General features: G+C 35.8%; 2 protein-coding genes across 2 annotated transcripts in view; one reads left to right on the top strand and one right to left on the bottom strand.

Annotated features, from left to right (window-relative positions):
- LOC143238463 (transmembrane 7 superfamily member 3-like) overlaps positions 1 to 518 on the top strand; it is a 76,823-nt gene extending 76,305 nt beyond the window's left edge. The window contains exon 11 of the transcript XR_013020589.1: positions 389 to 518. The gene's annotated coding sequence lies outside the window, so the exon portion shown is untranslated. The remainder of the gene's footprint in view (positions 1 to 388) is intronic.
- LOC143236415 (uncharacterized) overlaps positions 1 to 21,866 on the bottom strand; it is a 34,905-nt gene extending 13,039 nt beyond the window's left edge. The window contains exons 1-3 of the mRNA XM_076474677.1: positions 21,752 to 21,866; positions 20,634 to 20,692; positions 1,037 to 1,208 (exon numbers count right to left, since the gene is read on the bottom strand). Coding sequence (XP_076330792.1) covers positions 1,037 to 1,208; positions 20,634 to 20,692; positions 21,752 to 21,866 — 346 coding nt within the window. The remainder of the gene's footprint in view (positions 1 to 1,036; positions 1,209 to 20,633; positions 20,693 to 21,751) is intronic.
- Between the last annotated feature and the right edge of the window lie 1,530 nt (positions 21,867 to 23,396).

The following is a 23,396-nucleotide window of genomic DNA, read 5'->3' as shown; positions in this document are numbered from 1 at the left end:
TCCTGCATGAGTGATATTGTTCTCTCAGTACACTTTAAGTAACTTCCTGCATGAGTGATATTGTTCTCTCAGTACACTTTAAGTAACTTCCTGCATGAGTGATATTGTTCTCTCAGTACACTTTAAGTAACTTCCTGCATGAGTGATATTGTTCTCTCAGTACACGTTAAGTAACTTCCTGCATGAGTGATATTGTTCTCTCAGTACACTTTAAGTAACTTCCTGCATGAGTGATATTGTTCTCTCAGTACACGTTAAGTAACTTCCTGCATGAGTGATATTGTTCTCTCAGTACACTTTAAGTAACTTCCTGCATGAGTGATATTGTTCTCTCAGTACACTTTAAGTAACTTCCTGCATTAGTGATATTGTTCCATTTGAATTATAGATTTGAAGATTCATTTGAGTCTCATCTTTCTTCACCCTGATCTACCTGTTTTAAAATATTATACGTTCCAACATTTCTTCTACATCTGTTATAAAGAAAAGTGAGTTGTTTCACTCTTTCGTATACAACGCTTGGATTTCTGTGGTCAGTAAGTTTAACTATTACTTTTTAGTAACAAGTAACTGTAGCTTCGCTCGTCTTCTCTGTTACCTTCTTTCTAATTCTACAAAAACGCCGATTTGTTTTCTTTATGTTAACACAGTATAAATTATTTAGTTACATCTATGATTTCGTTGTTAATACACTCCAGATGCGCTGTAAGATAGTATCATATTATGACATAGAGGAACATTAATTGAATCACGTATAAAAACATAAGCTCTGAGTTCGAACTTAATATAAAATATTTTGCAATAAATTAGTAATGTTTCAGATCTTAAGTGTGATATTACATTACGTTTCAATCTCTTAACACGTAGTGCTATCAGGCGAGCAAGATACATTTAGTGAAATGGATATAGTTTGTTCGTTAACACACCAATAATTGTATATGTTTATTATTAAGAGGTTGTTTTTTAACACAAGATTAGCCGGAAAAGGAGAGAAATATTTAACATATAATGAATAGTTTCGTTGCTTAATATTTACCATAAACAGAGCTTGAATTCAGGTAAGGTTGTATTGTGTTTGTAATTGTAGTTGCTCCGATCACATGGTCATTCTGGTTACAGTAGTTTGGTGTACATTCGTTTAAAATGGCGTCCAATACTTCACTCTCCAGGTCGTGAAACGGTAGTTTTTGATAATCCTTGTCGTACAACTGAAACTCAAATAAATGAAAGATTATCGATGGCCATAATAATCTGTTCCTTTGTATATTTATTTATCAGTCCTTAAAATTATGAAGTCAAAAATAACGTTCCTGTACCGCTTGCTGTCAAAGATTACAAAGGAAGTGCTTAGAACCATGATGAAAAGAAAAACACGTGCCTTTATTACACAGCATACATTGAGTACAGATGTTTAAATTCGTTACTACCGTAAGTAAATTTAAAAAAAAAGCTTCAGAGGAGAAGAGTTTTAAAACATTCATTTGTCACAAAATTTTTGGATTCGCAAAATGTACCAGCTAGAATTAAATAGGTTGGATTTTGCTACAATTAGTTATTTTTTACCTGAATATGGTAATGTGTTTGAGGATTTTTTTATGATTTTTTATAGCTGAAATTAACTATTTTATTTTAAGCTTTCTAGAAAATTGCACGTCCTAATAAAGACCTACGATCCTTGGCCGTTCTGTTTATGTCAACAATAGTCAGTAACTAGGCCCATATTTTTTCTCATTGCAACTGGAACAAGCAGTATCTTAAATATGAAATGCAGAACAAGGCGGTTGGCAACAGTCAATGATTCCACGCCCTCATTTTTTTTATTAAAAGCGAAACGAGTAACAACACGAGTATAAAATGAAGGACAAATTTGATGACAGTGAGTGATAACTTTTTCGCTATAATGTTGAAGGTTATCAGAAGCTCTGAAATAAGGTTTCCAAAATACGAGCAAATCGTGATGATAAACTAAATTTAACATCTTATAACTTAATTAATTTTTATCTTTGTGATTGTGTTACCCAGAAACTAACAATCAAGCATCTTACCTCAGGGGAGGGTAAAAATATCTCTCTGACTACTCATCTTCTGGTAACCGATCTGAGTGAGCTGAGAACTATAAAAAAAAGAGGTGTTGGATATAAATATATATATATATATATATATTTAATCGTTACCAGTGACTTTCACTGGTACTTTAATCTAAATCTAGCATTTATTTTTCACTTTCCTCAATGCTTTAAACTAAATAGCATATTTTTAGTGGAGCATGACCGGACGTGGTGACATGGTTTGTAATGACGCGGTGTGCTTCCAAAATCGTTTTGCTATAATACACTCACCTTTTGTGGTCTGATCGATTCTGTGTCCGTATGTGTATTCTAGCATTGCAATTGTGCAATAGTATGTATCAATTTACATTTGAATAATGCATTCCTTTATGTAACTCAGAATTTCAGTCGCAAAGCTTAAAGTTTCAGCTACAGAGCTTGTCATGTGGTACTAAATGTTTAAGAGATTTAGCGTGAGTCAGGTAAAGACGTTAGATTGGCTGTGAGTCTGCGAACCTGCTAATAAAAACTAATTTGAATATGTAAATGTATACGTTCCTAAGGTTCCTTAATTGCAGGTCGTGACAAGGTTTTACGTAAAGGTCTTTCTTCTGACGTCATAGCTCATGATAAAGACCTTTAGAATGCTGGTCTTGGCTAAAAACATTAATGTATTCATGCACGTTTGGAAGAAAATAATTAGCCTTAATGAATGTAAATAAGGCAATCATTATAATTTGGATATTTTGTTATATTTAAATCGAACACACTATTATAACTATCAAGAGGACAGTAAAATGTTGTTTGTTTTTTCATAATAACATTAGAACCAACATAATAACATTGGTTATTTTTTCAGTGGAGTTTACTCTATCGATACTGGAGTGAAACCTCTTATATTAATATAATTCAGTGCATAATAGTGTTTGAATACTTGATGTAACCTAGTTATCTAAGTCCACAAACAAAAAAGGAAGGTTTAAGCAGGGAATTTCTATGTTATATATAAGACATCATGCGCTTAAATAACTTGTATCCTACGTTAGTTTTAATATCTTAACTTCACTCGGTGGTTTCTTATAAAACAACATAATTAAAAGTCCTGAGCTTCACAGAACTGGTATTTTTATTAACGAAAAGAACGAGAAATGTGGATTTGATTTTCCTTATTAGCGTCAGTCACGTTTTTGAGCCTTTTTATTCTCTGTCAGTTTCTCTTAGCCAATTTAAATTGCAAAGCAGGTTTTTTAAAGACTTTTGTGCTCATGTTTAGCTAATTGCCTTCGATCTAATTATCAGTTTAAAAATAGGGAAGACTACCCCAGATAGTATAGAAAAATAACAAACCAACAAAAGCAGAAAATCACATGTCCTAGAATTCTTTGTTTCATACATAGTTAGTTTTATGTACTTCTCATGTAATTAAACTGGTCAAATGTGAAAAGTTGAGATGTTGGCTTTGTTGAATTTCATACAAAGTCATATGAAGACTTCTTGATGCTTTTTGTTCAGTTGTCGGAGCACGTGGAGACGTGGTGATATAGTTATAACGACGTGGTGAGCATCTAAAATCGTTGTAACGTAATGTACTCAGTAAGTATTTACATTTGAATAATGTATCACTTTATGTAGCTCTTAAGTTTAGTCGCAAAGTTTAGAGCTTTAGCTTTAACATACATAGAATCCTTTAGGGTGTCACATGCTACTAAAAGTGTAAGAAATACAGCGGCGAGTCAGGTAAACTAGTCAGACAAACGGTGAGTCTACAAGCCTGTAGATAAAGACTTATTTTCATAAGCATAGAGCCTAAGCAGTTGGTTTTGTTACGACAAAGATGGCCCGACATAGTCAGGTGGGTTAAGACGTTCGACTCCTAATCCGAGGGTCGCGGTTCAAATCCCGGTCGCATAAACATTACGTTGAATTGTAACGTCCCCCAAAGCTGAAAGAGCGAAGACGTTCAGTGACAGGATTATATTCCGTTACCCGCTAAACGCGATCCAAATAAGTTAACCACATCAGACCGATTTCACTTTCCAAAGATGTCCACAACCAGTTGTTTACAATTGGGTATTTAAGTTTGAAATTAGCTAATTTTACCTGATATTTTTAGAAGCATTCAGAGATAGAAGTTACACATTTACAAGGATAAAACTGCTATTTGATGTTTATAATGTATTTTTGTTTTGTTGTAATTTAAATTCTACCGTTAAAACCTGTGGGACGTATATGCTAAACAGCTAGGTGAAATACCCCAATGTTCAAACACAGTCATTGCTAATTTGGAATTGTTGACCGGCCGGAGGTTAACTAGTCAGTAGCACTCGCTGAATACGACCACTCACAACCGAATAACTGGTTGACTGTCACTCTTACAAGCTGAGAACCCAGCATATCCAGCTGGGTTAAGGCGTGCGACTCGTAATCTGAGGGTCGCGGGTTCGCATCCCCGTTGCACCAAACATGCTCGTCCTTTCAGCCGTGGGGGCGTTATAACGTTACGGTCAATCCCACTATTCGTTGGTAAAAGAGTAGTCCAAGAGTTGGCGGTGGGTGATGATGACTAGCTGCCTTCATTCTAGTCTTACACTGCTAAATTAGGGACGGCTAGCGCAGATAGCTCGCGAGTAGCTTTGCACGAAATTAAAAAAAAAAAGGCTAAGACTTGGAGTGCAGTAATATGAACTTTCCATGTTTAATTTTGTCTCATCGGGGGTTACTTAAAAGGCTACCGGTTATTAATAATCCACTAAAAGGTCATCATTGAATACGAAACATATTCCATCAAATGAATTAAAATAGCCTTTAATAATCTATTTATCGTTAACAGTACTTAGTTTGAAGTTAAGCACAAAGCTACTCAATGTGTTAATATTAACTTACTAATACTTTATAAAAGTCTGTACAACATATTTGAAAATTGTTAACAGCGAAGGGTACTTTACATAATAATAAAGTAATACATAATTAAGTAGCTTTAGTTATTTATTAAGGTTTACTGTAATTCAGTTAACCTTAAATAATTATTCGCAGTTATTTGAAACCAGGATTATTCATACAGATAAAAGTGGATTGTAATAAATTGACCGGCTGAAATTTCACACCTTCATAATATAGTATTTAAGAAAAATAGCTTTACAGTGGTTTAGCGGTAAGTCTAGTACCTTATGCTTCTAGATATTAAGCTTGAACCCTTGTGTAGCTTTGCGCTTAAAACAGAGAAACTAAAAACGCAAGTAACAATGCACTTAAAAGTATGAAAAAATGACGTTTCTTCAAAAGTGAAAGATTGACGCAATCCATTCTGCTAGAATAATACACAAATGTATTCATACATGTCCATCATTAACTGTAATACTACTTTACTACTTTCAAGAGCCCGGCATAGCCAGGTGGGTAAGGCACTCGACTCGTAATCTGATGGTTGCGGGGTCGAATTCCTGTCACATTAAACATAGTCGCCTTTTCAGCCGTGAAGACATTATAATGTAACGGTCAATCCTACTATTCGTTGGTAAAAGAGTAGCCCAAGAGTTGGCGGTGGGTGGTGGTGACTAGCTGCCTTCCCTCTTGTCTTACACTGCTAAATTAGGGACGGCTAGCGCAGATAGCCCTCGAGTAGGTTTGTGCGAAATTCAAAAACAAACCAAAGGATATAGTGAGTTAAGAGTTTATTAAATCATATATAAAAAATTAAGCGTTGTTCTAGAAGTGTTTATGGGTAATCTCCCATGTCTTTGTTATATATTCTATATATACAAATATATATATATATATACTTCGGACTTACAACGCTAAAATCAGGGGTCGATTCCTCTCGGTGCTATAAGAAAACACACATACATATTTCTCGGTCACTTTGTTCCCTAGTGGTTTAGAGTTAAGCGTACTGGATTACGACGATAAAAACTGGGTTACAATACTGGTGGTGGGCATTGCACAGATAGCCCATTTTGCGCTTAACAACAAAGAACAAAACTAAACCCGACTACATTATGTTTTTTTGTGACTCAAGAACCAAGTTAGCCATTAAACAGTGGATTCCAAGTAATCGGGAAACATAACTTTATGATAAAACAAAACATAAACATAATAATAGAAGACATTTATTAAACGTTTCAGGGATCATCATAATTACGTCATCGATAATCCCTATATACAAAACAAAGAAATGATGTTTGTGATTACAACAGAAATATGTACATAAGAGTAAATAATTTGAACAAACAGCCTGATATGACCAGGTGGTTAGGAGGGCTCGACTCGCAATCTAATGGTTGCGGGGTCGAATTCCGGTCACATTAAACACGGTCGCCTTTTCAGCCGTAAGGACATTATAATGTAACGGTCAATCCAACTATTCGTTGATAAAAGAGCAGCTCGAGAGTTGACGGTGGGAGGTGATAACTAGCTACTGTCCCTTAAGTCTTACACTGCTAAATTAGGGACGGCTAGTGCAGATACCCCTGGTGTAGCTTTGCACAAAATTAAAAAACAAACAAACAATTGAACAAACACAAGTAAGTCGAGAAAATATGGCACAACCGAATTAATTAAGTTAAAGTAAGATTACGTTTATGAAAACTGTGGGACAGAAGAGGAGTTTTTATATATAATATTTATATTATAAGAAGTTCAATATCGTGTTTGGCTGTTGAAAGAATTTTGAAGCAAGAAATAGAAATTGAATGTCCTGTTTCTCTATTAAGTTGATAGATATCATATTCAGAAACCTTCCAAACGCCGTTTTCTATTACCATTACCTATTACCATTAGCTTTGGAAATTTTATAAACGCAATACAAAACTGATTATTGACGTCATTGTTATAAATCACAGTTTTTTGTACATGTAGACATAACTGTGCCTAATTAATGACGTCATTGCTACAAACCACATTCTGTTTTTACATGCAGACATAACAGTGCCTGATTAATGACGTCATTGCTAAATACCGCATTTTATTTTTACAAGTAGATATAATGATTACTTAGTCTCACGAAGCCACTTCAATAATGGATAGATATCACACACACAGAGGCAGTGATAATAATCTTTTACATAAAATCATTTTATTACTGGTATTGTTAATATAATTTCTTTTCTTTCCAAAGAACGACCTTCAAAGAAGCCTTGACAACAGCTATCTTTGAATTTCATTGATAGAAGAATTTTGTATTCACCAAAAGTTTAATTCTGGCAACAGTTCTAATTTACAAAGAATTCACACGCAAAAAAATCAAAATTATTTTCAGCAGCAGACTATATTTTTTAATGTTATAAAATAAAGTAAAACTATAACTGGTTTGTTTCTTTTTGAATTTCGCACAAAGCTACTCGAGGGCTATCTCTGATAGTCGTCCCTAATTTAGCAGTGTAAGACTAGAGGGAAGGCAGCTAATCATCACCACCCACCGCCAATTCTTGGGCTACTCTTTTACCAACGAATAGTGGGATTGACCGTCACATTATAACGCCCCCACGGCTGAAAGGGCGAGTATGTTTGGCGCGACCGGGGTGCGAACCCGCGACCCTTAGATTACGAGTCGCACGCCTTAACACGCTTGGCCATGCCGGACCAACTATAACTGACCAATGCAAGACACTTTGGGCTCAGATATCAGTCAATGAATAGCCACTTACCGAATTTAACACTTAAAGTGAACTTGCACAATCATTGTTAGCAACCAGTTATTAACGTTCATTGTTGAAAGGGCTTGTTCCCTCCCTCTATAAGATAATAGTTTTATTTCCCTGAAACATTAGGCAGATGTTTTATCAATGATTTTTGTTTCCAACGTAACAACACAATAAACTGAAAATAACTCTTAAAAGTATTTCTTTAGTGGCCCCATGCTACGAGTTTCCAGTAAAAATAAATATTATAAGATCTCGAGCACACATTTTGTGCAGCAAAGCCAATGCCGATGAGGCTTTTCACCCTCTACCAGAGCTCAGTGGGTCAGCAAAGTATGCAACAAACGAAACATCAATTGAAACCATATATACGTATATCAGTCAATTACATTATAGAATTATTGTGCTATATATTGTATCATGCTACTGAAACATGGCTTGTTGATCAGTAGGTTTGGATGACGTTACATAATAATAATAATAGTCAGTCAGTCGAAATGAAAATAATGTTTCTTTCTCTCCTATCTACTAATAATGCTGAGAAAAAATTTTCATGTAGTTTGAGAGAATCAATCTCTATATGTAAATTTGGAAATGGTGAACTATCTCAGAGTTTACTGTTGTTTCATTCCCGTTAAAACAAATGGAATAGACAGAATATTTCACAGTACGGCACCTTCCAAACGACAGATGTGGGCAGAAAAAAACAAAATCGATAAATTTGGTCAAATGCCAATCGATGGAAGGCGAAGAAATATAAAAAACATTGACCTATGATAATGTGTAAATGGCTCAAGGCGAAAGTCAATGCTGTCGAAATCCAATTACCCACACACGATATGTTAACACGTGCTCCAACGAGTTCAAATGTAAACATTTTTTTTTATAAATTTTAGGAAGATAAATTAAAAAAGTTGATTGACAGATTAGAGCAAAGCCACATTAGGCTACCTGCTGTGTCCGTAGCGGGGAGTCGAACCCCATGTTTTAGAGTTGTAAGTCTATAAACTTACAGCTTTCCGGCGGGGAACAAAATAGAACAAAAATAGATACATATCGATTATCCGGAATATCAACTATTGTTTAAACACGTGGTTTATGTTTAGTTTTATCGATTTTTATTTAAATTTATACAATCTTAGCTTATAATATTCTTTCTTCTTTTAAGCCAATTTAAAACTAAGTGTCGCTCTTTATTGTAATTATGGAACTTGACGAAGGAGGCCTGGCACCTGGAAGTTGAGGAAATGGACTCGAAATATATGGGTCACGGAATCTAAACCCGCCACCGAACAAGCTCGCACATTCCTCCGTGGAGGCATTATAATACGATGGTCACTCTCACCTATTATTCAATGGTTTAGGGCAGGGGTTTCCAACCTTTTGGCACTCGCGACCCCTTACTTAAAAGTTTGAAACCCATGTGACCCCCTACTTAGGGCTTACTATCAGCAGCTTAATTTTTCTTTTATTTTCTGTGAAGGAGAGGGAAAGAAACATCTAAAAATATATTTAAAAATTCTGTAATTATTTATTAGCAAATTAAATCTCATTGGTCCAACCTGAATTCACAAAAAGAACATATATTTCTTAAAATAATATTAACATAGGTTTGAACAGCTATCCAACCCAGCTAGTGAGATGCCTGATGTTGCATTTCAGCAGCGAGCTTTGAAATTCGTGGCCGAGCGTTGGTTAGAGCCAGTCTCATGTCATCTCCAACATCCAATCTGTTCCTATTCTTTGTTTTTATATTGACAAGAGTGGAAAATCCTGCCTCACACAAGTAGGTAGAAGCAAATGGAACAAGGACACGTAAAGCTATCATGCTGACTTTGGAGTATGACTGATACATAGCGCACCAGAACTGAGTCACGAATTTCACCTTGAAGAGATCACGAGCTGAAGAGTCGTTCCTTAGATCCAGAAATTCATCTTGGATATCATCTGGGATGCTGGATACATCAAGTTCAGTACAAAATGGGTTCCTTACCAGGGCCTCCTGTTCCTGTGATAGCTCAGGGAAGTAACGATCGACTTCCTTTTCTAGAGACTGAAGATGTTCGGTAATCTCATCCTTGAGGAACTGATCCACTTGGATCTGAGATTCATCCGTCACTCCACAAAGTTTTTCAAACATAGCGATGTTTTCAAGATTGGTTTACCGACGCCAGTTCTGCAGTTTGGAAACAAAGGCCCGAAGACTATCTTGAAAAAGGAGAACATGTGTTTCCCTTCCTTGAAGCTTCAAATTGAGCATGTTCAGCTGGTCAAAAATGTCGGCTAGGTACGCAACCCTTTTATTCCATGCTTCATCTTCGAAGTGAGCTACAAGATCTTTCCTTTCTTGAGTCTCCAGGAATAGCTTTATTTCATCTTTCATGTCAAAGACACGATTAATAACGTTTCCTTTCGACAACCAACGTACTGCTGTGTAGAAGAGAAGGACTTCGTGGTCAGCATTCATGTCTTTGCATAGTTCTTTGAATAGGCGAGTGTTGAGTGCTTGAGTCTTCACATAATTTACAATTTTGATTACAGATTCAAGCACTTCCTGCAGAGAGGCAGGGAGAGTCTTACTGGCGAGAGCATATCGGTGAATCATGCAGTGGATGCCCTTTGCTTGAGGTGCTAGCTTCTTCACTCTCGAGTGGAATCCTGATTTCGATCCCAGCATAGCCTGTGCCCCATCCGTACAAACCCCACACACGTTTTCCCATTGAAGATCTTCGTCTTGAAAAAAAGTTGAAACTTTTTCCATGACATCCTCAGCTTTTGTTGTGGTTTCAAGTGCACTGCAGAATAAGAATTCGTCTTTGATGTCACCTGAATTAATGTATCTCACAAAGACAAGCAACTGAGAACATGAACTTACATCTGTTGACTCGTCGAGCTGAAAGGAGAACAAAGGGGAACCCTTAATTTCAGTCAAAACCTGTTCCTTCACATCCATAGACATTTTAGAAATGCGCCTCTGTATAGTATTATTTGACAGGGATACTTGCTGCATCTTCTTTGCACTGGCTTCTCCAAGAATAAGATTTACTGCTTTCTTCATGCGGGGTTTAAGAAGTGTTTCTCCAATCGTGTGAGGCTTTTTTTGTTTAGCAATTTCGAATGCAATCTCATATGAAGCTTCCACTACGGCTGCACTCTGCTGCTGAAACGACCCACTTCTATCAATTCTTTAGCTTTTAAGACACCGTTCATGCCGTTTGAAGAAATCCAAACCCTTCTTTGCGTGTTCTGGATGTTTCGTCTCGAGATGACGCTTGAGTTTTGATGGTTTCATTGACTCTGCACTCAGGACAGCATGGCACAAAACACACTGTGGTTTCTCGATGCCGTCGTTGGCGAGCACAGTGGTGAAGCCAATGTTGAGGTAGTATTCTGAGTATCTGCGCCGTTTAGCCATGGACACAACTCACCTCTACTGCTTACTTATCTCCTTGTTAAAATAAAATAAAATTGTTGAATAATGAACGCTTTGGCAACTGTAGATCTTACACTGACTACTTGTGGGGGGTGCAGGTAGAGTAATGATGGGGTAAGTATTGGGAGGGAAGGGAGCGTGGCCAGTCGCGCGATTCGTCATCCACCAATCAACAACGGACATGTGACTCACGTGTCGACAACGAGCACACACACACTCAATCACAGCTAAACAGACACATAAGCATACGTACATGCGCGTGCACTCACATATTCGCTACTCACTAGTATACACATACATACAGTTGCAGACACATACACATTCACATAGGCACATTCACTCACAGGCACACATTCATACACCCATAATATCACCTAATAACATTGAACTAACGTAGCACACGTTTTGCTTTGCAACGAAAAAAAAAAAAAAAAAAAGAGCATGAAAATGTAATTGATGAAATAAAATTAATGTTATCCCAAGCTACTTCTAATAAGGCTACGCGACTCCCCTGCCAAGGCTTCGCGACCCACCGGTTGGGAACCCCTGGTTTAGGGTAACCCACGTGCTGACGGTGGATGTTCATAGTTCACTTTGCTCTAATCAATCTCTTTAAAATAAGAGGTAACTAGCGCAGCTAGTCCTCGAATAGCTTTGCGCGAAAACACAACCAACAAACATAGTAAATGAAGAACAAACCTTCCTGTTTAATATCAGTGTTTCATTTCCTGTATCTCCTATTGAGTACATAAACATTATCTCAATGTCTGTTTGTTTTTAATTTCGCGCAAAGCTACACGAAGGCTATCTGCGCTAGCCGTTCCTAATTTAGCAGTGTAAGACTAGAGGGAAGGCAGCTAGTCATCACCACCCACTCCCAACTCTTGGGATACTCTTTTACCAACGAATAGTGGGATTGACTGTCACAGTATAACATCCCTACGGCTGAAAGGGCGAACATGTTTGATGTTACGGGGATTCGAATCCAAAACCCTCAGATTACGAGTCGAGCGCCTTAACCATCTGGCCATGTCGTCTCGATGTTACCGTCTTATTAATATTTGAATCATAGTAGTAATTTTCATTTTTTATCATGCTAGTACACATATTGTTGTTTAACACCAACAAGCTTATTGCAGTAACTTCACACCAATATTTTAAAAATAACAACACATAGTTTATTGCTACAGCTCTGTGAAAAGTTAATGCAGGAGAGAACCTTGGTTTCACCACAAGAGGGACCTCTAGTTAAATATCACTCTATCGCGTCGTAAATTCAAACCAAACAAGAATTATTTGCGTTACGTAACAATAGAAAATAAATTATTTTCTAAACAATCGTTTTATAAATAATAAGTAACAAAGGTTATATTGTACATTCGCCAGTTTTCTGCCTATTCGCAGTATCAAAGGCTCTTTGGAGCGTTTATTAAATTTAAGACTCTTAGCTTTAGTATTAATAAATGACGTATGAAATATTTTATTGCATTTGTGTAGAAATTCTTTGTTGTTTTTTTGAATTTTGCACAAAGCTACCGGAGGGCTATCTGCGCTAGCCGTCCCTAATTTAGCAGTGTAAGACTAGAGGGAAAGCAGCTAGTCATCACCACCCATCGCGAACTCTTGGCCTACTCTTTTACCAACGAATAGTGGGATTGACCACAACATTATAACGCCCCCACAGCTGAAAGGATGAGCATGTTTGGTGCGACCGGGATTCGAACCCGCGACTCCTCGATTACTAGTTGAACACCTTAACCCACCTGGCCATGCCGTAGAAATTCTTACCACCTTCGTTTGAAAAGTCTAATTAACATGCGTAAACTTTTTCTGCTAAGTTACACGGAAATGGTCCGGCATGGCCAAGCGGCTTGACGCGTGCGACTCGTAACTCAAGGGTCGCGAATTCGCATCCCCGTCGCACCAAACATACTCGTCATTTCAGCCGTGGGGGAGTTATAATGTGACGGTCAATCCCACTATTCGTTGGTAAAAGAGTAGCCCAAGAGTTGGCGGTGGGTGGTGATGACTAGCTGCCTTCCCTCTGGTCTTACACTACTAAATTAGAGACGGCTAGCGTAGATAGCCCTCCAGTAGTTTTGTGCGAAATTCAAAAAATAAACAAACAAACATACACGGAAATACCGCTAGTCTTAATCGTAATGTACAAGTAATCTAAAGTATTTTATGTCTATCGGTTACACAGAAGAAATATGCTATATATATAACTCGCTATAGTGTGATAGATATAATAAAACTACAGTAAAAGATATAAATAAATTTGTATTTATATTTAGAGCAAAACCGCTAAGGTTATATGAATACAACAATTTGAATCAGGAACTCTTTCTCGTATGAAAGTTTTAATTTTCTTTTTCTTCTCTTAATTATTAGCTAACCCTGGTGTACTTGACAAGCCAAAAGATATAAACAGATTTTAAACTTGTTGTACTGAATAATTATTAAATTATGTTTTTATGTGATCGTCTACTATATTTTTCGGTAGATGACATACCGTTATAAAACATCTTCTGCAAAAAATAATAAATTTATATTTACGGCACAGCTATTAAGGCTATCTGCTGCCGTCCATTATTCTCAACTACTGACCAGGGGAAAAGAATCCAATCAATATCCAGCACCCTACAACCCATTATTCACGCAACAGTATTGACTGTCGCTATTGTAACACACTTATATCATAAAGTCCGGAAAATATTTTGTGGTGTTACATGGATTCGAATCTGACTTGCCAGCTTTGAAGTCAAGAGCTGTACTATAATCTCTTTTTTCAATCAAGTCTCTCCAGTGGTATAGCGGTATGTTTGTATACTCACACCGCTATAAACTGGGTTTCGATACCTGTGATGGGCAGAGTACAGATTACCCATTGTGTAGGTTTGTGCTTAATTCGCAACAAACAATCTGAAGAAAAGCAGTTTGATTAATAACATTTTCTTTTTTTTTCAAATCACAATATCTATAACTGTTTCATTTTGACTTTATTGACCAGAGGAGAAATACTTTCTGCTGACTAGTAGCATTGACTTTTTCTTTTATAACTGCATCCACAGTTCAAAGCTCAAAGCTTATTTTTGTTAGTTGTATGTTTCAAGTTCGATAGCTGGACATTGCAATCAGTAACCTGACATGCTGACCAGTTGTTACGTGTGGTCCTGTTTATATATGTGAAACATTTTATGCAGTTGATCCAATTGTTTATTCAGATGACACACACACACAGATATATATACATATATATTTCTATAACTTATGATGGTCTCCTAAAGTGATTTGGCCTTCTAAACAGAGGCAGATTATTCTTACTCCGTTTTATTTAGAATTGACAAAAGTAGCTAAAAGAGTGATTTATTCTGACTGAACGCACAGACTTGGATAACACTTCAGAACAAGATCATTAAATGTATTTCTGTAACACAGTTTCATCTAATTGGGTATCAATAATAAGACTCAGATTTTGAGTCTTTTAGAGTTACAAAATATGCTTTTGTTCAAATTTAAAAGCAAAAATATGGCGCTACTTTGCACACCGAACAATGCAAGCTTACGTGGAAAAGTATTAAAAACTTGTCTACAAACATAATTAAAGACAATGAGCTGGATAGACGTTACTGTCATTAGAGCTTGATTATACGGATGGCGTGGTTACAAATTTTATAAATATTGAATTTTGTTTTAATATATAGCTTTTCTGCTATATATTTGAATTTTTGAATTTTGTTTTAATATATAGCTTTTCTGCTATAAATGTATATATGAATCATGAAACCATAATTAAGAAATACGTAAAAACGCCATCCGCTCCGTATTCCTCCTTTTTTCTTTTTCCAAGTCAATATTACGGTCAAACAGATATCAAATGTTGCAACCTTACCCTCTCAATAGGTCACTGAAAGTTTACGGAAGTACAAAGCTAAAATCTGGGATTATATTCCCCATGGTGGACACAACGCAGATAGCCTATTATATAGCTTTGTTCTCAAAAATGAAATAAAGGACAACAAGAAATTATAACACATATACAATGTACTTACTAATTATCGTCAAATACTGGCTGTGCAACCATATACAATGTACTTACTAATTATCGTCAAATACTGGCTGTGCAACCATATACAATGTACTTACTAATTATCGGCAAATACTGGCTGTGCAACCATATACAATGTACTTACTAATTATCGTCAAATACTGGCTGTGCAACGTTCGAATGATCTTTAATGTGTGTAGTGTGACACTAAGAAGGTACTGCAACAACCTGCAAACTTCATGAACGACCAAAACCTGTGCGAAAGGTTCCAAAATATATCAGACTCCTTACTTCTAACTATAGTGTAATACTGAAGATGAAGCCAGCTCAGTCGACTTTGGTTATAGCGTTATAAAATCAAATCACGATTATCTTACGTGCACCTGAAGCACAGAATGAAGGAGCAGGTATTGTGTAAGAGTATTTGTAGAACAGCCAGTTTAACTACGTCAGCAAATACGTTAAAAAAAACAAACTAGTCTAACCTCTTTTATTCTATAACTGTCTTCACTTTGGTAACATCTTCGTCTATTGTGTTTGTTACGAGAACGGCCATCATTGGAGTGTAGCCAATGTGCATTTTTTTTCTCGGACAAGAGGGTTAAACTGAGAACGAGAAAGAAAAGTACGACACGAATATTAGTATAAAATACCCGCTCACTGCTGCTGGATTTAAAGAAGCTCTTATGATTTACATAGGCTCCTGTGCACCGATCAAGTTCCTCCATTATTCACAATTATTTCTATGGCTACTACAATAAAAATCTGTAATCGAACAAAAATCAGCGTGAGGACACCCTTGGTGCCTGAGCAATATTTAGTTTGGTATCGTTTGTTTGTAAGAACTGATATGGCGCTCCCGGGATCCAGAGTTGTATCTCCTCGCCCGGTATCCCTTGGTTACCTGTTTGTTTGTAGAATATTTTATTCGTTCATAAAAAGTTGCTGATAGGTAGATTTTTAAATACGTATAAACTTAATATCTTAATAAATTTTTCGTATAAATTCTATTCGAAGTTGCAAAAACAAAACTCCAGTCTTCAAAGTGAAACTTCAGTTTGAAAGATATTTAATAAATCAGGTTTATAATACAGCTTTTCATAGTTTCTCGCTTTTGTAGCAAGTCTTACTTACAAGTAATCACTTGGATCTTTTCGACTACAACTATTGGAACAAATTCAAAATTACACTATAGTTCACCAATTGGAGCTTCTTGCAAAGTTTGTTTTTAGTGGTTTTCATGAATTTTTATCTAAGTGATCCATTTTTAGCAGTAATATTCCTGTAAGCTGTGTAAGTTGATCATTACTATGGACAACATCAAAGAAGAAAAAATATACATTGAAAATTCAAATCTCCGCTACACTTAACAGAAATTAATTCGTCAAGATAATTTCGGAAAGTGTTGTCTTGATCTCATTTGATATCATATATCAGAAGTAAATTTTTCACCATAAGTTACAAAATATCTTTAGCTTTCATATGATACAGATGTGCTGATAGTGGTTAACTATTTTCTTAAAGTGATTTCAATACAAATTATAAGAATGAAGTGCAACCGTAAGTTTTGTTTGCATTTCACACAAAGCTACACGATTCGTACCATTGTTGGATTTAATAGTTTATTTGTTTTTGATTTTTTTGTGTGCAATACTACACAAAGTGCTAGTTGTTTATAGCTGTCCCTAATTCTGAAGTTACACACTGGAACAAAAACAGTCGGTTAATAGCATCAACCATCCAGTATTTGAAAACTCTTGTCCGACCCGACTAATTGGATTTGACTGTTACCATTATAGCTCATTTGAAGCTCAAAAGAATGTTTCTGCGTAACGAGTCATTTGGCCTGGATTTTCTAGTTAACAGTCCAGGCACACCAGCCACGAGCTCACACCCAACGTTAGGGAATAGAAAAAAAATCCGTGTTTTGTTTTGTTTTGTCTTCGAGTTTCATAGGTTGACCTCATAGAAATTGCGACTGAGAGCAACGTTAAACATGTATAATATTAGTATACTGGGCACGTGGAAATAAATGAAAAAAGTACTTCAAGGGAAACATTTTTCAAGTAAGTAATATACTGTAGGAATATGTTGGTAAATATCTTTCACCCAAGTAATACGCTGTAGGAGTGTGCACTAACAAATCAGGAAAGTTTCAAAACGAGACCCAAAACTCGAGCACTTTCAAATAGTGAATTGTTCTTCTTCAGGAGAATAAAGGTTATGTTTAATGAGTGTGAGAAAATATATAGGCTCGAACGTCAATATCACATAAACCGGATTTTCAATGTGAGTTGGCCTTGAGGACTAGCCAATCATAACCTAGAGCTGTTTGTGTCAAGTTTAGTTTTGTGTCAAAGGGGTGTGTACAGTTTATAATAGTTATAAAAATGGTTAACTAATTTATATAAAGATAAAATAAACAATAAAAATAAAATTAAATAACGGCAAAAGCGGTGGGAAATATAGAATATAATAGTGTAGCTCAATATATAGAAAGTCAAATCAATATATATAGAGATATGTAAGGGTGAATAACACTAATAATGTAAAGTAAGTTTAATCATGAATTTAGTTTTGGAAATATTTTCAGAGACTTGTGAAGGTCAACAACCCTGGGATCTAGATTAATACTAGTTGGTGTTACAGTATGTAACAGTGCTATCTAATAAGTTTCTTTAACTTCCCTGTTTTTGTTAGATGTAAAACTTGTCTCTATACGCATTATTTTAATTTCTTCAAGAGAGTGTTCAGACATATTAGTGTTTATTGATCGAAGATTCTTTGTTTTTATTATTGATTTATGGTTATTAAAATGTTTTCGTGCAGTTTTTTGGTTTGACTTGACTTATATATTGAAAATTGCATTTTTGACATTGGATTAAATAATAGGTCATCCCATAAGTAATGTTCGAAAATTTAATACGGAAAGTGAATCATCATTTCTGACTTTGTAGAAGGCTTTAATGACTAAAATATGTAGTAGGACATGTATAAAAATGTTCAGACAAATAAAAAACTAACCCAACTAAACTTTTTTAGATCATTAATCAAATAAACCCTTATGAAGATGGATGTGTCTGAGGAGCACATTAAGCATATAATGCTTTATGAGTTTAAAAAAGGTAATAGTGCAGCAAAAACTATTCAAAATGTTTATGGTGCGGAGTCTCTCAATAAAAGAAAATGTCAAAGATGGTTTCAAAAGTTCAGATCAGGTGACTGCAGCTTAAGTGATGCGTCACGTTCAGGTCGTCCTGTTGAATTTAATGATGACTTGTTGCTGGCTGCACTTGATGAATATTGCGCTTTAACAGTTGAAGAACTAACACAGAAGTTTAATTCAACCCATTCAATGTTCACCGTCATCTGCAACAGCTTGGAAAGGCGTCAAAACTTGGAAAATGGTTCCTCCATGTAAAAACATAAGCCAACCTAAGAGAAAGAGTAGACATTTGCATTTCTCTGTACTCTCGTGAACGTAACTCACCTTTTTTGATAGGATAGTGACTGGAGATGAAAAATGGATATTTAATAATAATGTAAAGTGCAGGTAAACTGGCTAAAGTACAGTCCAAAATGGACCTCTATCCTAGGAAAGTCTTGTTAAACGCTTGGTGGGATATTGTTGGTGTGATCCACTCTGAGTTGCTTCCACTCATGTAACGATTGCATCAGACTTGTATTGTCAACAGTTAGAGTGTTTGAATGTTGCACTGAAAGAAAAGGGGCCTGCTTTAATCAATTGTAAAGGTGTTGTGTTACACCAGGATAATGCATGGCCCCATACAGCAAGGATTACATTTACAAAGATTGAAGAACTAGACTGGGAAAAACTTCCACATCCTCCTGATTCTCCAGACCTTCCTCCATCTGATTATCATCTATTCCAAAGTTAGCAGAACTATATTGATGGAAAATAGCTTGGAACACATGAAGATGTCAAAACTACCCCCTCTACATTGTTTTCCTCCAAATACCGAGAATTTTATAAAAGTGACATTCAGAAGCTTGTGAATCATTGGCAGGAAGTAATTAATAATAATAAAACATACATTATTGATTAATTAACATTAAAAGCATTTGAAATTGTTTCTCTTTTTCTGAAACTAAAATAGGACATTACTTAAGGAATGATCTAATAAATAACCTTTTTCGTAGAGCAGTTTATGGAGTTGGTGATTTTGAACTATTTTTGGTCATTTTTATCGGAAAGTTTATCCGTTCCCTTATGAACTCATAGGTTCGGCATCACTTGCTATTGCAAGGTTGTCTTTCACCTGGTGTCGGTTTAGAGTTTACTTTAGCGTGAACTAAGTGTTAATACAAAGTTTTATTCTTTCTGAAAGAAACAACAGGAACAGATTTGAATCGATCATAAAGTGGAAGGAGGTAAAAGTGTTTCTTTAGTATCCAGGGTGGATGTTTTAGTTTTGGGTGACAGGTAGTAACCAGAGGAACACGACAAGACATGGTGTCAGGTGATTGTTTCAGGGTAGATGCATGTGATATAGTTACCTTTATCAACATTTTGGATGATAAAGTTTTTTTTTATATCCTCTTTCAGCTGTAGTCTGTTTCAAATAATTACTGTGACGATCATAGTTCTTACTATAAGGGTATATCTTCTTCAATCTAAATACTTAATTGTATGTGATATTGTGTTTGGTGTGTGGAGGGTGACAGCTGTGATTATGTCGGTATTGTGGTTTATCCGTTGGTTTTCTGTACAAGTCAGTGTGTAGAACAACATGTTTTAATGTTAGGGTTACATCCAAGAAACTTATTTGGGTAGTGGAATAGTCTAGAGTAAACTTCAATAGAACTGTGAAAGGTGTTAATGTCTATAAAATGACCTAAATGAATCTTCGTATCCTATTCAAATGAAAAATGTATCGTCTCCAAAACGTTGGGTTGTCTGTGTAGTTTTCCAAAAGTTTCTTCTCTAAGCCTCCCATGAAAATGTTGGCGTAGTTTGGTGCCATCTAGGTGCCCATAGCTGTCCCTTTTGTTTCAATATAGAATTCATTATTAAATTCAAAACCATTAAGTGTGAGTACAAGTTCAGCTAAGTCTGTAATCATTTGAGAGTTGGGTTTGTCTAGTTTTTGCTACCTTTACAACACCAAATTTAAACTTGAAGACAGGACACATTAATTTGCAAAGGATGGCTTATACCTCTACTTCAAAGGAATTACTTCACTATACTGTAATTTGCGATTCCTTATCACTAACAATTTTCTTCCTCGCCTACAAACAACTACTGAACAATCGAACCTAGATCCATCAAACTCTTTTAGTCATAAACTTCCTTGAACCTACTCTATTCTCCATATGCAATCTACAAAGCCTCCTCAAGCCGTAGAACATACCTCTACAGACCACGTGCCTAATATGTTTTCTAATCCCATTTTTCTCATTGCTTCTCCCAGAAATAGATGTGCTTACTTTTCCAAACAACTCACATATGCAGAAGTTACATCTTCTACTCCTGTTTCTAGAAACTTCTCCCTGAGCTCTAAACCTGACACACAATCCAAGAGTCTCGCACCATTCATACACTCTGATACTACTGTACGTCACACTTCTATACGTACAAAGCCCTTTTCTACCATTACGTCTCCTAAATGCAGTAGTTATGGAGATTTTAATCACCACTTATCACAAAGTCCTAAATTTGACCAAACTCTAAACTTAACATACCCTGAACCTTCTCTCTGTCACAAAACAAATCCATACATTAATCTTGAAATAATCACTTCTTCCTACACAACTGCCCAAGTGCGCTCTGATCTACACTCTAGTAACACTTTCAGACTTCTCAGAAAACTGCATAAAAAGATTGAGGATGTTGTGTACTAGAACAACATTTTCAGAATACCAAAACCCCTTAATTTAAATCCACCAGTTACAATCGGAGCTAAAGACAAACTGTTTTGTTCATAATGAAAAAAAATCTTCATTCCACCTCACTTACACTTACAAACCTCACTCAAGACTTCTGCAAATCCACAATTGATAACCTGGAATAGAAAATTGCTGCTACAGATTCTGAGAACACACTGAACAACAAAGCATCTATTAACAAAACAATGACGTGAAAAGCAAGAACATGTGTTTATAACAAAATATTAACTTTAATCAAATTCATACAATACATGACAGAAGAAGTACTTACACAAGCTTACTCGTAAGCATAGAAAAATCAGTTATGAGAGATTAAAAGCAACAACTGGTAAATGTCTTGTTTTTTTGGTTTCCTAGCATGGCAAATCACTTAAGCGTACGTATACAAAATCCTTATATTGTAATAACAGACAGAAAAAACCTACTCGAGTTAATGCAGATGCGAACAAATAGGTGTTTAAAATATGATAATTCATTAACTTTAAAACGTATACAATACATATTCGTCAGTAGTTTGTTACATGATTTGGTAGTTTTATTCTCTAAAAGGAAGATATGAATAAATAGTGTCATCAGTCACTATATGTTCGGATTTTCAACTGGAAACCATGGGTATAGCCGCTTTGGGGTCTATTCCAGTAAAGAACCCACGGCTCTAGCAGCAAATTAACCCTACCATTGATCATTGGGCACCACCCGTCATCGCTTGCTCCTGGTCTTGTTGTGCTAGGTCTGAATCCATATAGAACTATTCTCGGAGTCTGACCTACTTCTTTTAGGTATCGCTCCATTATTCCAAGTTTCCTGAAGAAATCTATTGTAAAATAGCCTACAGACCGTCGACATCCTATTTAAACTACTAATTGTATATCCCATAGTGTAGCTTTGTGCTTAATTACGAATAACAACAACAATTAATTTTGTAAATATGTGATTGTGGTTTTAATTCTTAATTATTTAATGTTTGTAGCAGGATCTGTACTTTATTTTAAAATTCATTATTTCAAATACTCTTGTATCTTTACTGTTGTATTATACCTGTATAAAGTGTTTATTTTACTTTCACAAACTGTCGCGTGTCTATCCATCGATATATAGCGCAATTCATTGGGTTGAAAAGCTATTTAGATACATGAAGGATAGGATTAGCATTTCTATTACATACGTGCATAAATTAATTTTTAGTGGAATGTTAAAAGCGATATTCACAGACCAGTCAAGTAAGCTGGAAAATATTTTAGCGATAGTCCAAACCGTCTTGGCGCTAGACACACTGACGTAAATTCGCAGGTAGCAAGTAAACGGAAAAGTTGCTTTTTTTAGAAATATTTGATTGTTATGCCCAAAACGTTAGCTACTTTTCTTGCGTATTATTAGTATATATATATATATAATATTGTAACCAATACTTTGAATGTTTGGTTTTTCGCTTAGGAATTCAATAATGTGGTTTTCCATACATGACTTATTTGGAATACTTGTTGATTCCAACTATTAAGTATCCCACCACCTAAAATAATGAGATAATTTTTAACACAGGTACTCAGAAAGTTATACTAAATTGGTATAATCTGTACTTTCACTTTCAAGTCACTCAGAAATAAATATGAATTACTTTATTAACATAATTTACAGATACTCTATAAGTTAGTGGATAAATTGACTTCTTCCAAATCAATACAATGAAGTGACAAGACCCCTCACTGGTTTAAATCTAAGTCTGAGGGCTTATAGCTCTGAAAACCGGGTTTCGATACTCGTGGTGGATATAGCACAGATAGATATTTCAAAAGCTCTGGGTCTGGCATGGCCAGATGGTTGAGGCACTCGACTCGTAATCTGAGGGTCGCGGGTTCGAATTCCTGTCGCACCAAACATGCTCGCCTTTTCAGTCGTGGGTGCGTTATAATGTGACAGTCAATCCCACTATTTGTTGGCAAAAGAGTAGCCCAAGAGTTGACTAGTTGCCTTCTCTCTAGTTTTACATTGCTAAATTAGGGACGGCTAGCGCAGGTAGCCCTCATGTAGCTTTGTGCGAAATTCAAACCAAACCAGTAGCTCTGTTTCTGTAAATAATATAATAACATGTTTGGTTTTTGTTATACTCATAAAGGATTATTATCTTTGCAATTATTCTCTAGTGCAAATGCAAGATTAATTTTTTTCTTTGTAATTTAGCTACTTAGCCATGTTTTGGTAAATTAGAAATAAACTGGTTTGGTTTGAATTTCGCGAAAAGCTACTCGAGGGCTAACTGCGCTAGCTTTCTATAATTTAGCAGTGTAAGACTAGACGGGAAGGCAGTTAGTCATCACCACCTA

Source organism: Tachypleus tridentatus, chromosome 13 (assembly GCF_004210375.1).
Source record: "Tachypleus tridentatus isolate NWPU-2018 chromosome 13, ASM421037v1, whole genome shotgun sequence".
Classification (NCBI taxonomy): Eukaryota; Metazoa; Arthropoda; class Merostomata; order Xiphosura; family Limulidae; genus Tachypleus; species Tachypleus tridentatus.
The sequence above is the reverse complement of the archived record's forward strand: the minus strand, read 5'-3'. Positions and strand labels throughout refer to the sequence as shown.